Here is a 17,529-nt window from a genome sequence, read left to right as displayed (position 1 = left end):
CTGAAAATGTATCAGGAAAGTTGGTGTATCTTGCTAGCCAACCACTTGTTTTTTCTTGCAATCGAACGTCCATATCGAGAATTGGTCGAATTCATATTAATTACAGTATAAGGTGTAAATAGACAATGTTCTCGGTGTCCTTGCGGGATTGTATCAATAAATCCTCGTCGAACGCTCATCAGACATCGTACTTTGTCTATTCTCAACTTTACACAAGAATTTATTCTAGATTTACCTTATACACGGCCACAGAATATACAAATACTGATCGAAAGTCCGACAAAAAATCTTTGAATCCTTTACTTGTGCAACAGCGACCACAGTTTTTAAAAGCAGAACGTATACTTGAAAGTATGTTCTATCCACTGGTAAAGCGGAAAAATAAAGTACTATACATCTACAATACCTGCGCAGTATTCAATAGTATATCTCTATAAAGAGATTTTTGAAAAGTCCCGAACAAATCATTTTTATTATAATCTATAGAAAAAGCGGCACCTCTCTGATTGTATATGACTGGAATTTGCTTAATTTTGACTTTGCAAATAAAACAGTGTCGTCAGCAAATATGAGTATGTATAAATGATAACTGTTGAATCTGAATATATTCGAAGAAAAACCAGTGTCGTAAAGTCGTTTAGTTTTGATATCACACACGAATAACAACGGCGACAACGGTACACCTTGTTTTACTCCCTGTTAACTGTTGAAGAAATTTTTACATATGGATAAATTGATCGAATGATTCTTACTGTTTTTGTACCAATTGCGATTTCGGTTAATTTGTATAAGAGAGGCCATCTTTCGATGTTTTCTGAGCACTTTTTTCCAGGGTCAATGAAGGCATATATTTATTTATTATGTAATAGTTTATGCCATTAAGTATAATATGGTAATAATAATGATAATAATAATGAATAATAATAATGATAATGATAATAATAATGATAATAATATAAAAACTGCATACCTTGAAATAATGAAAGAAACAGTTAAACAGCAGTAGAAAGTTTTAATGAAGATTAGTGCAATGCACAATGTATAAAACCTTCTGAGGCTTCCTTAAACTTTGCGATATCAGCAACGTTAAATTGTCATCTACCAACCAACCAACCTTAAACTAATGGGAAAATCTCATTGATCAAAGACAGTATTTAATCCTAATAGGTTCTTTAATCTGCTAGCCATAATCTTATCAGATTAAGGATCTTCACAACGTGACTGCATGACTACATTACAACAATCTACTAATTATTTGTTGTTTGCCTGTTTCTTAAAATCAATATTATATCATAAATACACCAGCTAAGCTAATCAGGGATAGTGTTCACAATGTCGAAATTTGAGCCTTAAAATTTTAGTGTGTCCAGAATGATCATCGTTTGAATGTTAAAATGACGATACATTTCTTGTAATCCTGAAAACTATTTACATACATTCAAGACCAAAATCAACTCCGGGAATTGGCACACCTGTCCCTTTAAGTGGTCCATGAATAACAGAGCCCTTTATAGTCAACTGTAATCACCAAATTGAGCTTTACGACCTACTTGTCTTGTTTCAACCTTAGTGGGCATCACGGACATTTTGCACCATCGAAATCCATGTGTTTTTTCGTCTTTCTTGAACTCCTCCATATATGGAAAAGACATAATTATATAGGAAAAATGTCTAGTTTGTGATACATATGAAGGGATTATGCCATGGTCGTGCAGTTCTACTTACATATTATACAGTGTAATCTTAATTGCATTGGGACAATACAAATATGTCAGATTACGGAGAGTGTCGGAGTACAGTCTAACTTGGTCTAACGGGAACCGGTATTCAGCACCCCACTGTAATGAGCGGCCACCAAAAATACATCCCGTGCAATTTTCAACCAAATTTACCTCTATACAACACCACCCTCTTGACACGGCCAGCGGTCACCCTTTTCTTAACACTAAACACATGTCACCCTGCAATCAACGGTCATTTGTCGATAATCCTTGATAATCCCATAAATTAAAATCAAGATTAATATACGATTGAACACAAACTGAATATGAGTAAACACCAGCTAAGTATTGATATAAATATTGCACATAAATCATACCGCACATCATTGTGTATTTGAATTCATTCCTTATTCAGTACAAAATGTCTACAATTTTGTGATTTTTAAAAGGCTGTTGCTATTTAGAGTATATAGTTATTTACAGTTCAGTGATTCCGATTCCGATGTGATACGCATATCTTCGACGAATAAGTAGTAGGGTGAATTAAGAAGATAAAAGTGTGTTGGATATGTCAGCATTTAAGGTCATCCACACACTTATTATTAATGTAAGAAATTCATAAAAATCCCATCGACGTCGCTTTGTTTTGATGTGGGACAAGATTGCGGTGTGACGGCAGACTTACCTTGTGTCTTTACAGACGACGATTTGATTGGTTGGATACATTACGACGTCATAACTTGATTGACAGGTCAGGACTATCTATCATTAAAATCAATTTTAGTTAAAATCGACTAAAATCCAATTTTAACTTAAAAAACTAATTTTGAAGAATACCACTTTATTTAAGTTAAAATCCAATTTTAACTAAAATCAATTTTAGTGATTTGAAGTTAAGCCGTCGAGAATAAGACCAGTGGACTTGATGCTTGAAATCTTTGTGATTGACCGAGTGGCTATTGAAATGATTGGTTGTAAATCCAAACCCGTTTTTGTGATGGGGAAACATTAAATACGACAATTCAGTGAATTTGACAATATCTCCGAATTTTAATTCTTTGCACGATAAATCGATAAATATAACATACAGGAATAAAATATAAACTATCCACTCTTGTTTATAAATCTAAAACAGTCTCGGGGAAGATAAACTTTCTGGTAAAGGGGTGCAACTCGTATCTACAAACAAAACAGTCTCGGGGAAGATAAACTTTCTGGTAAAGGGGTGCAACTCGTATCTACAAACGTGTTCAATTCAGCCGGCGACCGTTGAGCTAGACTATATATTAGATAAGGCATTCTGGAGTCAATTATATCGGAGGGAATGGGCCCGATATTGAATATAATATCCCAGGATTTAAAAGAAAAAGATTATTCATATAATTTATATGAAATTCCGTCAGATCAATGGGGATAATGTTACAAGGGATTCTTAAAAATAAGACAATTCAGTTGTAACATTTATTCATTGATACAATAACATTATCACCCCAGAAAATGGCCAAGCATGGCCTTGAAAGTGACAATACGTGTCCATTTACACGCTGTTTTGAAATAATGATAACAATAACCAAATGAATAGGTAGTAGGTATGTGCGTAGCACAGTCAAGAATAGGGAAATAGATTGTATGACTGACTCGAGATCTTTGAGAATCGAAGATGATGTAATAGGAAAATCCAACTGTGATTTAAAAGAAAAAGTTGAAGATTATATCAGCATCCTGTTATGTGGTTTCCTACTTCCGGTTTTGAGTCTCTGTGTGATCTTTATTGATCACGTGATATTGCAGGAAAGCTTTCATGGCGTTATAACCCCTCTGAAACAGATTAAAAAAGAAACATTCATTACAGACTCGACTAACAAGGGGAAACAAGCCAAAACAGTATCCTGGTCATTCTTGATTGTTCTTTGCCCTAAATATGTAGGATAACACAAACGTGACGTGACGTGTCAAGTGCATGATTATACTGTACAAAGGGACAATCCAAGAATGAACAGCAGTATTTTTTGCCGCCTGGATGGGAATATAATGTGTACAATAGCAGTTGTCCAAGCGTTTAATATATTTTCTTTTATTTTTGTGCACCAAAGCGTCATATTTATATTTGAAATAATTTTACCTCTTCAACAAATTTTTGATCGGCATAAACCATATTATCGAAATCTACAGTTTCTATATGTCCAGTGTTGATTCCTACAGTTCGTTGATAATCTCCATGCTGCAAAATGTATAGATATAATGTCACTCTTTTGCAAGACCCGATGTTTAGTGGCGACGCCTACCACCTGTAACTGGAATTTCCGAATTTTTGACCCGGTTTTGAGATTTTTGCCCAATTTTTGCTTTCGGGACTGCGAGGGGGCGGCTGCCCCATCTGCTACCCCCCCCCCCCCCTCCTCTTTGGCTCCGCCACTGACTGGAGGTAGAATTAGGCAGCAGACTCATATGAAAATACGTCATTTTCATTTATATATGGTAATAACACTGTAATAACCATACGTGGTTTGATATGGAGGTAGACTCAGTTGGATGACAAGTGTCGCCGTCACCGCTGTTGTCATTTCTAGTCTTTTAGTAAATTGATCTACTGATGGATTCGATGACTTAATAGATTTAACCACCACAAATATAGCAAGTAAATACTCACGTTTGCATGGACGCGTTTTAAATTGAGTAAAATGGTGTTTTGAACTCGTTCAACGAAGGAAGAAAAACCGGAGATTTCTTGACGACTGTAACCTTGGAAGGTATCCAACATACAAATTCCAGTTCTCTGGATAAATTCCATAAGCTCACCGAAATCTACCTAAAATAATGCACAAAATATCGAAATCAGTAACATATAACTTTACCATTAGCTTCGTCAACTGGGCATCCCTTTGGCTAATAGATGATAATTAAGGTATTATTGGATTCGTCAATTCAGCAAGACAAACGGTCTACCGTGAACATTCTGCAAGCCCTCTGCAACATATCACTGTAATGAATGACATTCATTAATTAAGATTATTACGTGATAGTACTACTGTTCAAACGTCAGAAGGTGGTCGTAACGGACTACAAGCGTTTGTTAACAAAGTCAATAAAATGAAAAAATATTGTAAGACATGGATTCAAAATGATAATAAAAGGTATCATTGGTAAACCAAAATAAAGCAATAAATGCATAAGTTAGTGTGAGAATTATCCCCTACAGGCTCCTCTGACAATTGATTGTGAAATGCAGGAATTTAAGTGTCTCCCAAGAAGAATTCAACCATTCATCACCGAGACAGATTCAGCTTTACTGAAACTGCCGAAGTGTGTCGATTGCTCAGCAAATTAGTGTCACAAGCTATTAAAGAAATACATAATAATTTCATCAGATTATTGACGGCAACGAAACACCCAGATCTAGATTAAATATTTTGGCTGGCATGTCTAAAGTGTGGCAGATCCCTGGTCGTAACACGTACCTGTCCGTCCTCGTCTTTATCTAGAGAATCGAACGCCTCCTCGGCTGAAATCACCTCCCCAAACAGTAATTCACAATGTTTATCAGTAAAACTTTCTTTCTGAAATTTATGAAAAGACAAATAAATGACATTATTTTGAAGGATTGGACGCAAGCTGCACAGTGGCTTCGGGTGTAAGTGTTACCCCTTTCACTTGTTAGATAACACAAAACAAAATTGTTGTAGTCAAATCAATTACTTGCTAATTTTCCTAAAGGGGAGGTTTTGTGGCTCATATCAATATGGAAACATATAACTTACGTCTTCAAAAACTAGTTTTAGTTCACCAAGGTCCATACTGGCTTTATCAGCAATATTGTGTTTGTGTATAGTCTGAAAATATTTTTTAAAAAGTAAATTAAACGGTGGTTTACATCTTTCCTTTGTGTCACTGGTTTGGGCTGAAGACTTGCAACGTCATGAAGTAGGTAATGGCGCAAATTTTCGAACAACCGTCTAATTTTTAATAATAATTAGAGAACCACTAGGTCTCCGTAAAATATCAATGAAGAAACAACTTGAATTCTAAAAGGTACGGCATTCGAGCGGTCTGGTCGGAGATTATTACAGTTTAAATTCCTTCGGGCTGGAATGAACAAGACTACTACGCTCGATTTCACATGCAGTTTTCTGTTTCTTTTGTATTTCACGTACTCGACAGCTTGAGTTTGACGTGTTTTTTTGTAAAAATGATAAAGTATATGGATATGATTTGTTCAAATTTAGCACTCAGAGTGAGTTTTCATGAATGCCCTTGTCGCCCCCCTCCCCTCCAAGGGAACCACCACAAATCTACTATCTTAACTTACTTACCACAAGAAAAGCGTTCACAGCGTCCATAACACAAGCATGGATTTTTTCAACTTTTTTCTGCTTCTTCTTTATATCCAAGAGTTTTCTTGAAATGTAATAAAGTAAGTGTAAGCAAGAAAATTAGGCAGATGGAGTTTTACGTCATACCTTTATGCTAATATTCAGTTGGTAAATGAAAACAGGCAATTCCATTTACTGCACATTGAGATGATTCTACTCATTTCAGGGTTCGAATTATCGAGGCATTTGTTATGAAGCCCAAACACGTTCAATAAAACCATCAATATTATGGACTCAATATATTGATTAATTACTATTGAAAGAACAGTTCAACATGCCATCAATACGTGAAGTAATGTGTTTAAATGACATTTAGCAAATGTGAGTATTATAAAATAACTCTTTCTATTGACAACAGTGTAGATTATTTTATATCCCCGGTTCCCAACCTAGGATGTTTTCGGCGTGTGGTCAACTGGTGTAGGAAAAGAATTTGTTATACTAATTTAGTGTTCCCAACCGTTGCTATCTGTAACAGCATTGATTCTCATTGATTCTTACTGATCTTATAATTGTGAATAATTAGATGCATTATGTCACTTTAGAATTACTTTAGAAAGACGAAAATGCAGTCGCCTACATTATCGCTACTCACTACTGAAAAAGAATAACATGGCGCGCTTACTTTAATTCACATTCAAACTCGTCACAGTGGGATTGCTAAACATTTGCATGTTGAAAAAGATTTCTTTATGGTTTCGTTTCGTCATACGTAATGAAAAACATTCCAACTTTTTATTGCAGCCTGCATCAGAAAAACGTGCTTTTCAATTCGCGAATATCAAGTCTTAAATGACCTGGCGGGATGGCGGGGGCGGTCCGCCTTCGGCGGAGAATTCAAGACACCGTTTTTTTAGTTTTAAGAAAACAACCGTGCAAACTTGGTTAGAATTTTATGTATGAGACAATATATTAAGTTAATGTTATTGATGGTGTATGAGCAAGCAACGGACAATATTACAACCAAATATATGGTCATTCATTGCATTCATTTCATTCACCTGTAGAGCTTGGTATCTTGACTGGGCTTAGCAGGAATCAGAACACCGACTCGTTTATCTAACTCCGTTTTCATCAAATCTTGTTCATAGTCAGAGTACTGAAAGATGAAGATAACAGAGCTATAAGTGACGGTACCTAGTTGATATTGTGGTAAGAGAGGTCATGCTTAAATTCTTTTGTACAATTTGTGCAACCATGGCATTGATGCTTTGGGATGCATCTTTATTTTACATGGCTACTACTTATCCGCTAGTGTTTCAAACTTCTTGGCGTAGTATTTGCACCGTGGGCGGCCACCCTGCTTTATCTTGTAAAACATGGGACACTCTTCTTCAAATTAGTTCTGAAGATACTAGTAGTAAACAACATACCACTTGAAATCCAAGAGTTTTTTCATTAAAGCCTCCAAATCGGACAGCCGGATCATACAGATTCGTTAGGTTGGATAATGGAGTAAATTTTGTCAGAAAACTGTCATCAGGCTTCAATGATAAATACCAACCTAAAAAATACAAATATTTTATTGACTTCATGACATAAATCGTTTTACTGTTATGTAGCTTATTGGGTTATTGAAAAGCAACGTTCTGCTGTTCTGTACCATACTGGTTTAATGGTATTAAACGTTCTACTGTCTGTACCTAATTGAGTTTAAGAAATGAATTTTTCTACTGTCAGAAATATGATTTAAAGTGTTAACTCACCATCAAAACAGTGTATAGGGTAATTACACAGCAAACCACCGTCAACATAAACATCCATTGATCCAAACAAGGTCTCTTTAGACGCTTGGAAATATCCTAGAATACCACAACATCAGATTTATCAAATACGTTCCCTAGGACAAAAGTTTTGGAAGGAGTATCACAGTGAAGCTTGTCTTTGAAATCAACTGGGAGAAGAAGTTTTAAGGTAGGAGTTTTTTTCGATAAGTACTGATAGGAGTGGTAGCATAAATTTCTTCGTGTACACGTTTCCAAAACTAGAGATCCATAAAGATAAAACTTGGTCCCACTTTGTCAAAACTAGTGATCTATAAAGTTAAAACTTGGTCTCACTTGAGGTAAAAACTAGAGATCTATAAAGATAAAACCTGCTCTCACTTTGTCAAAACTAGAGATCCATACAGATAAAACTTTGTCTCACTTGAGGTAAAAACTAGTGATCCATAAAGATAAAACCTGTTCTCACTTTGTCAAAACTAGAGATCTATAAAGATAAAACCTGTTCTCACTTCGTCAAAAGTAGAGATCTATAAAGATAAAACTTGGTCTCACTTTGTCAAAACTAGAGATCTATTGAGATAAAACTTTGTCTCACTTGATGTAAAAACTAGTGATCCATAGAGATAAAACTCGGTCTCACTTTGTCAGAACAAGTGATCTAAAACTTGGTCTCACTTTAGGTCAAAACAAGAGATCTTTAAGATAAAACTTGTTCTCACTTGAAGTTAAAACTTGATCTCACTTAAGGTAAAACGGGCGTACCTGAGATGTAATGGGCCCATAAGTTAATATTGGAACAACAAGATGAAAAGGACGCACAGTTAAAGACCGTAAAGGCTTGAAAGGTAGGTGATTAACGTACCTGGTATGGACATGGACATACACACAGCACGTCTGATTGGAAGATGGGGTGTGGTCTTCACGTGACAGAACGTTACATTCATTCTGTTGACGTTGGTAACGCAGATACACAGCTCTATACCTTTCTTCTTGTATAACTAATAAAATAAAATACAAAATAGATTTATAACAGAATAACTGGAAAACCATCATATTAAAGAAATCCTCTAATCCTTACACCATTCTGATTTTCTTGTATTTCTATGTGTATCAGACACTTAAAGCTTCTATTTACACCATTCTGATTTTCTAGTCTTTGTATGTGTATCAGGGACACTTATAGCTTCTATTTACACCATTCTGATTTTCTAGTCTTTGTACGTGTATCAGGGACACTTATAGCTTCTATTTGCACCATTCTGATTTTCTAGTCTTTGTATGTGTATCAGGGACACTTATAGCTTCTATTTGCACCATTCTGATTTTCTAGTCTTTGTATGTGTATCAGACACTTATCTTATTGTTTATCTGAAAACTCTACTTTAATTCACTATAGTTACCTGTTTGAAAGTGATGTCTGCATCACCGACCTTCTTCTCGATGTGTTTTCCCATTTCATTATAAACCTTGCTTGTTGGCTTCCATCCAAAACTATTTATCATATTAGGCAAAAGGTTCAGAACGCCCCATGGGTTGTCTACAATTAAAAAGACATAAAAGTGGCAAAAAGGTTCATACCTAGATTTACTTTGTATATTTTAACGCATCTATATAACAGTCCAAGAAAAGAGTTAGAAGGCATGGTTCGACATTTTCATGAATCAATCGCTATTTCTAAGATTTTCTATTTTGAAGAAGGTTAATAACACAGAAGCCTCAATCGAAGCTACGACGAAAGATGTCTGGGTGTCAGAGATATATAAACATTGAACAAATTGCGAAACGGTGGACTTTAAAACTAGACGTTAATGGGACATTCCGCTTTCTTTGTAGGTCGAAAAAATATTGTTCTCAAATTTGGGAAAACTATACACCAAAATCTAGAGAAATGTGCCCTTTAACGTATCTGAAAGTTTTAACTAAAAAAATCCAGCCGTTAATTTTTAAACGCCAAAAAACATAACTTAAGGTTCGTTATGCATTTTGGAAGCTGTTAGAAAACTACTGTGCGGATTTGAATTAAGAAAAACGCCTAATTGTAGAGTATTCTAAAGGTTTCGACTAATATCAAAGCTAGGTCAAACTGCTTAATCAACAATTAGTACTCTCCGTTTTTAATAAACCTCTTTAAAACAAATTCAGTTTGATCAAGAAGATACATAGATGTAAATAGCAAACTTTACAAAAAAAAGTGGAATACACCTTTAAGGTGAAAAACTCTGTTTAATTGGTAAAGTTACGAAGCCTTTTTTCAATGTGTATTAGGGACACTTATAGCTTCTATTTACACCATACTGGTTTTCTAGTCTTTATATGTGTATCAGAGACACTTATAGCTTCTATTTACACCATACTGGTTTTCTAGTCTTTATATGTGTATCAGAGACACTTTATTAATTATTAATTTACCGTTTAATACTGATGATATGTATTTTGGTTCTAGAAAATTTGAGATGTCTTCGCTTCCATACCCAACGGCGAGATAGCAGGCGCACATTGCCCCTGCACTGCTTCCGGCAAACCTCTTGATTTTCTTCGCCAGTCCAATTTCTTCCATATACTACAAAAATAGAAAAGCTTCAACATAACTAGGACTCCTTGTTCTAGAGTTAGACAGATATGGACGTTAAGCTCTATTTCTTTTCTGAAATGCGGGTCGAGTTGACAAACCTGAATATTAAATAAACATTATTACGTTATCAGCTACTTGGACTGAAAGAAATGACGAGTTGACAAACCGCTCTAGGACATAGATATGTGAACTCTCTGAAAGGTGGTTTGGCAAACAGTAATAGCAAACGTCTAACAATAACTTACCCTTAAAGCCCCCACGTATGCGGCACCCTTAATTCCACCGCCCTCTAAAACCAAGTTTTCAAAAGAAAAGTTATAATCCTTGGGGTCAATCTTCATGGCCTCCAAATCTTTTGGGGATAAAGACTGGCATTCTTCCTCCACGGGATTACATCTTAAAGAATTTTGGCTTTCGATTAGAGTCATCCGCCTTTGCATATCCTGTTCAGCCTTTGAAGGTTGTACGCTTGCACCATTTCCCATGTTAGTACCTAAATGAAAAATGTCATTTCACTTTTCTACCGTCAGTTCTGATGTCAGAACCGATGTCAACAACTATCTTTGTATCTCATTAATTATACAAAATCTGATTGGTCAATATCATCAAATCAAATAAACATCAACCAATCATTGTGTACGACTTTATGAGGTCTCTGTCAACAGGTCAAAAGTTATGTCTCGCATAGCTAATACCGAGTGAAGTTTCGCATAGAAAGCATGGTGTCCGGTGCAGGATTTTCGATACAGTAGATACTAGAAGAACGCGTACTTCTTCTATAATATTTGCACTTATTTCCTCAACAGAAACTGTACACCACACTACACTGCATCGAAAGTCACGCAAATCACCGCACCGGACATCACAAACTTCACCGTATCGTATACAACACCGTACACCGTATCGGATACCTTACCTTTATCAAAGATCGACTCTATTTAATGAATGGCCTGAACCGTGCACTTAACTCGAGCCACTAACCAATTCAATTTCGCTGTAGACATTTTTGACTGTTATGAATTAATCATGTCAAGCGCATCCATATGAAAAAATTTGTCATAATAAAATAGGCTAAAAAAGAGGACAAGTAACTTGTTTACTGGATACTCAACACCGGTAACGAGTAATTCTTTTGAGGTTTAAACCTTTTTACACTTAAAAGTTTAGGAATAATCTGTGCCTTATATTTTTCATCGAAAGTAAACAGGACAACCAGGACCAACTGTAACAGACAACTCGGGTCAACTTTAACAGACAACTCGGGCCAACTTTAAAAGACAACTCGGACCAAAATTAACAGACAACTCGGACCAACTTCAACACACAATTCGGACCATCTTTAACAGACAACTCGAACCAACTTTAACACACAACTCGGGCCAACTTTAACAGACAACTCGGACCAAAATTAACAGACAACTCGGGTCAACTTTAACAGATAACTCGGACCAACTTTAACAGACAACTCGAACCAACTTTAACAGACAGCTCGGATCACCATAAACAGACAACTCGGACCAACTTTAACAGACAACTCGGACCAACTTTAACAGACAACTAGGGCCAACTTTAAAAGACAACTCGGACGAAAATTAACAGACAACTCGGACTAACTTCAACACACAACTCGGACCATCTTTAACAGACAACTCGAACCAACTTTAACAGACAACTCGGGCCAAAATTAACAGACAACTCGGACCAACTTCAACACACAACTCGGACAATCTTTAACAGACAACTCGAACCAACTTTAACAGACAGCTCGGATCACCATAAACAGACAACTCGGACCAACTTTAACAGACAACTCGGACCAAAATTAACAGACAACTCGGACCAACTTCAACACACAACTCGGACCATCTTTAACAGACAACTCGGACCAACTTTAACAGACAGCTCGGATCACCATGAACAGACAACTCGGACCAACTTTAACAGACAACTCGGACCAACTTGAAAAGACAACTCGGGCCAAAATTAACAGACAACTCGGACCATCTTTAACAGACAACTCGGATCAACTTTAACAGACAACTCGGACCAACTTTAACAGACAGCTCGGATCACCATAAACAGACAACTCGGACCAACTTTAACAGACAACTCGGACCAAAATTAACAGACAACTCGGACCAACTTCAACACACAACTCGGACCAAATTTAACAGACAACTCGGACCAACTTTAACAGAGTTGTCTTAAGTCCGAATTGACTTTGGTCTGATAAACGGCGTCAATAGACAAGGTACTCGATATCCGATGCTGGCTTGGGTGCAGGATTACCGATGTAACAAAATATTGAAGAAGCGAATGCCTGTCCATGTACGGAGATGGACATTAAAGATGTGTTCCCTCATGAAAATCAAAATGCTAATACTTATATGAATAGCAAGTAGAGGTGTTCTAATGACTAGTTTACCAGTTTGTCTCACATGTCCATAATTAATTCATAATTAGCTAAATTAGAAGAGAATTACCGGCAGAATTCCAATGAGTGACCGATCAAAAAAGGTCAAAAAATCTTTTTTTATTTATCCAGAGTGTACATACATGGACATTTATGATTGGTTAAAACTATTAATTATATGCAATAAGAACATAATGATATGATTAAGAATACATGATAATTCATTAGAAACACCAATTAATCAAATAGTTTGCTTAATTTAACACTAAAAAATAAGGAAGCCCATCTTTAAGTGTTTGGCTACTTCTATTGTATCAATAACTCCACATCGAACGTGACATCGAACCGTGTCTATTCCCACCTTTACACAAGAATTTATCTTTACTTTACCTTGAGTATATTAATTGGAATCCGTTTAAATATGAAGAAATATACAATGACGCACTTTATATTACTGAATACGACGTCAAGAGTTTCTAAAAAAAAATACGGGCAGCCACAATTGAGTTTTATCAACTTTTACAAAACGAATGTCTCTATCCCTTTAACACTAACACAGTATAAACAAAAAGGATTCGAATTTACGGTAAAAAAAATATCAAATCCTTCACTAGTAAAACAGCGATCACAGTTTTTAACAGTAAAACATATACTTGGAAGTAAGTTCTATCCGCTGGTGAAGCGAAAAACTCTAATGTCTGTACCTGTACAATATAAGAATATAAGCACAGTACTGTATCAGATCTTAAAATATCCTATTTCGGCCTATAAGCGCATGAATGAAACTAAGCATCTGCTGGTAAATCGAAACAAAAAACGATTATATCTCTATGTCATCCGTCGAGTTTAGTTTCTGTATAAATTCTCCTATAATTTAATAATACGACGTTATAATTCACAGAAAAATGTATATTCACGAAATAACTATTTCCTGGTAGTTTAAAAAAGCGACAGTATATGAAACTAAAAATACCGTCTAAGGACGAATTAATCAAATGGAAATTTTTCAAGTCAGAGCATGCAATGATCCTCCCTCCCCCTTCCCTCCCTCAAAAAGAAAAAAATTACGGTGGGCGGGGTTTTAAAAATATGATAATTTACATTGGATTATTATAAGGTTTAACGATTATTAATAAGATTAAGCTATTTTGGGATTAATCCAGATTAATGGATTACAGTAAACCTCAATGATATCAACGAATATCTTTACCAGGTTTCTAAACTTTTTAGGTGTATCTTGGACACTGATTGTATTGATGTATTGTATTCCAATTTCTAGTTGGGAGCCGCGGTGGCTCAGTGAGTTAGACGCTTGCTTGCTAACCTAAAGGTCCAGGGTTACATCCCGGCATAGGTCGAGATAATACCTCCGGATTTTTCAACCCGGTTTCCCCCTGTCAGTGATGCAGGTAAGAGGGGCTGACATGGAAAAAGCGTCTAGTCGTTCTGATGGGACAATAAACCGAGGCCCTGTGTGCTACAGGCTGTGCACATTAAAGATCCCTCGACAGTTGGAAATCGAAAAAGAGCAGGCTGATGCCGCTGTCCTGTCAAAATTTCCCTCATGGCACCCTGCATAGATACAAAAGCGTTTAACTAGAAATTGAAAAATGAAATGAAATGTCCTACTCTCCTGCACCATGTGGACTAATGAAGACGGGCAACGCCATGCAGGGTGCCATGAGGGAAATTTTGCCAGGACAGCGGCATTAGCCTGCTCTTTTTCGATTTTCAACTGTCGAGGGATCTTTAACGTGTCCGTGTGTGGGAGCCTTAACCTATGATAGCGATTGTCATTGTGACAGCAACCCTTTTTACAATAGCACTCTACATTATGATACCCCAATAAAACCCAATTTTGATAGCAAATAATTTATGATAGCAACGTTTATATAACCATAATAACTTGCACAATTTCAATGGTAGAAAAAACTAGCCAACCTACCGAGACAAATAAATCAAAAAATATAGCTCACCATCTACTTAAAGTGACGGTTGCACCATTTTTGGGGGTTGATGTGAGTCTTGAAAATATGTAAAGTATATAAGTATTAGAAATGTACGTAAATCGCATAACTCCTTCAAAAATATCTTAATTTAGGAATTTAACTCACTATTTCTATATATGTCTTTTCTATATATCACAGAGTATTTTAAAATGACGAGTCAAACGGGGATAATTCTGGACATACATGGATTAGAAGGTTCAAATTTCGACGGTGAGCTGTGAACACTATTACTGATTGGCTTAACTAAAAAATTCTTGTTTGTAGACTAAAGTATGATTGGTCAAAAAGAATGGCGCATCTCTCTCTTTAAAATACCACTTACCACCGGTTGATAAAGGGGTAATTTAACCTTTCGTTTAAAAATGAAACCTTCTAGAATATAATTTTCAGTCATCTTTCATTGTCAAATTTATATGCCTTTATCAAATTTCAAGTGTAATTGAAATTTTACCCATTTGACTTGAGACATATTGTTCATATTTGCAAGGTTTATTCAATTACAGACGAACTTAGAAACTAATAAAAAAGACGGTTTTTTTGGGGTTTTTTTTTATTCATTTCTTTTTTTCTTTGAAAATGCCAAGTATGTTTTATTACATTGTAGACGGACCGAAAAATGATACTGAAATTGATCCATCTTTATTTATATTTTAAAGATGGGTTTCCTTATTTTTTAGTGTCAAATTATGCAAACTATTTGATTAATTGGTGTTTCTAATGAATTATCATGTATTCTTAATCATATCATTACGTTCTTATTGCATAAAATTACGAGTTTTAACCAATCATAAATGCCCATGTATGTACAGTCTGGATAAACAAAAAAAACTTTTTGACCTTTCTTGATCGGTCACTCATTGGAATTCTGCTGGTAATTCTCTTCTAATTTAGCTAATTATGAATTAATTATGGACATATGAAACAAACTGGTATTTTTCTTAGTCATTAGAACACCTCTACTTTCTATTCATATGAGTATTAGTATTTTCATTTTCATAAATGAAAATAAGGGAACCCATCTTTAATATCCATACCATTACAAGTAGAAAAATACGTTATTTTTGTGTATTGCGGTGTCGTGTTTTCACTAAACAAGATACATAGCAATGTTTTCAACCAGTCAATCAACTTGCCTATCCGAGTAGGTTATCAAACGAAGTCTAATTCAAACACGACTAAATCATACAAACTGTCAAAAACCATGCACAAAACAATAAATTTCAATAATGTTACGTTTCATATAACATTAAAATGTAGATTTAATCGTGAGTATATTTCACAATTTTGGGACAATTTTGTAACCAATGATAAAGGTGCATTAGCACATGCTAGAAACGGTTAAATTGAGGTTAAATCTATAAACTAAACGAAAGGTAAGATCTTATCGAAGATTTTTTTTGGAATTAAAGTCGCAAAAACATACAGATAATAACAACAAAATCCACAGTTGACGAGATCTACAATAATTCTTGAGGAACCTGTCCACCAGCTAGTTCTTGGCTTGACATTCACATTTCACAAGAATAAGAGCAAGGATATAGATCCAGTCTGCTCGCTGACCCTTGGTCAAACATCATATCTTAAAACTAAGGTACCTGTTTTATCCATCCATGTACAGTTGACACGACTGGAAAAAGGGGAAAATGACTTATTCAGTATCCATTTACAGTTGTCACGTCTTAAAAATGAAAAAAAAATATGACTTATTGACATTATTTTTTTAGAGTGATTATGCTGGGGTATAGATTATTCTTGGTGATATTATTAGTTTTGATAAAACCTACCCATCCTGTGTTCCCTTTCAGTGACCCCAATATTAAAGGTAAGTCTATAATGTGTGTTCAGTGCGAGCTGTCGATGGGTCACGTGCAAATGAACCGAAGTCGAGATTCAATTTAACGACTCGTAACACTTCAGGACCGCAGATGAAAAGGTATAAATATGTACGTAGCCAGGAAACAGAGCTCTAAGTTTTTCGTGTTACTTTCCAGAATAAAAATCCGGCACACGGGTCATCAACAAGTGAATTGATAGTACTAGGAGAACCGCTTCAATCGGCGAAAGTAATAGCCTATTTCTAGAACAATTACTAGAATTATCTCATGAGGCACTCACGATATCATGACGTCATTGATAGTATCGATATAATCATTCATTCTATTCATTCCATTCATTCTATTCATTCATTCTATTCATTCTATTCATTCATTCTATTCATTCTATTCATTCTATTCATTCTATTCATTCTATTCATTCTATTCATTCTATTCATTCATTAATTCTATTTATTCATTCTATTCATTCACTGTATTCATTCTATTCATTATATTGATTCATTATATTCATTCATTTATTCTATTCATTCATTCTATTCATTATATTCATTATATTCATTATATTGATTCATTCTATTCATTCTATTCATTCTATTCATTCATTCTATTCATTCATTCTATTCATTCATTCTATTCATTCTATTCTATTCTGTTCTTCTATTCATTCATTAATTTTATTTATTTATTCTATTCATTCACTGTATTCATTCTATTCATCATATTGATTCATTATATTCATTCATTTATTCTATTCATTCATTCTATTCATTATATTCATTATATTGATTCATTCTAATCATTCTATTCATTCTTTCAATCTATTCAATCTATTCATTCTATTCTATTCTATTCATTCTATTCTTCTATTCATTCATAATCTAT

At 35.1% G+C, this 17,529-nt stretch overlaps 2 protein-coding genes across 2 annotated transcripts in view; both read right to left on the bottom strand.

The window, feature by feature from the left end:
* Positions 1–3,169: 3,169 nt before the first annotated feature.
* LOTGIDRAFT_236237 (hypothetical protein) lies at positions 3,170–13,559 on the bottom strand. Its single transcript, XM_009066544.1, has 14 exons — positions 13,194–13,559; positions 10,636–10,883; positions 10,228–10,378; positions 9,219–9,355; positions 8,681–8,816; positions 7,798–7,893; positions 7,465–7,595; positions 7,093–7,190; positions 6,032–6,116; positions 5,480–5,551; positions 5,180–5,278; positions 4,372–4,530; positions 3,844–3,942; positions 3,170–3,539 (listed from the first exon to the last, which is right to left on the bottom strand). The coding sequence occupies exons 2-14, from the start codon at positions 10,873–10,875 to the stop codon at positions 3,459–3,461; spliced, it is 1,584 nt and encodes a 527-aa protein (XP_009064792.1). The 5' UTR covers positions 10,876–10,883; positions 13,194–13,559; the 3' UTR covers positions 3,170–3,458.
* LOTGIDRAFT_168658 (hypothetical protein) overlaps positions 13,385–17,529 on the bottom strand; it is a gene marked incomplete at both ends in the record, with an annotated part of 15,966 nt that continues 11,821 nt past the window's right edge. Inside the window, 2 exons of the mRNA XM_009066543.1 lie at positions 13,385–13,507; positions 15,135–15,184. Of these exons, the coding sequence (XP_009064791.1) occupies positions 13,385–13,507; positions 15,135–15,184 (173 nt within the window). The remainder of the gene's footprint in view (positions 13,508–15,134; positions 15,185–17,529) is intronic.

This window comes from Lottia gigantea (genome assembly GCF_000327385.1).
Source record: "Lottia gigantea unplaced genomic scaffold LOTGIsca_77, whole genome shotgun sequence".
Classification (NCBI taxonomy): Eukaryota; Metazoa; Mollusca; class Gastropoda; family Lottiidae; genus Lottia; species Lottia gigantea.
This window is presented reverse-complemented; position numbering and strand designations above follow the sequence as displayed.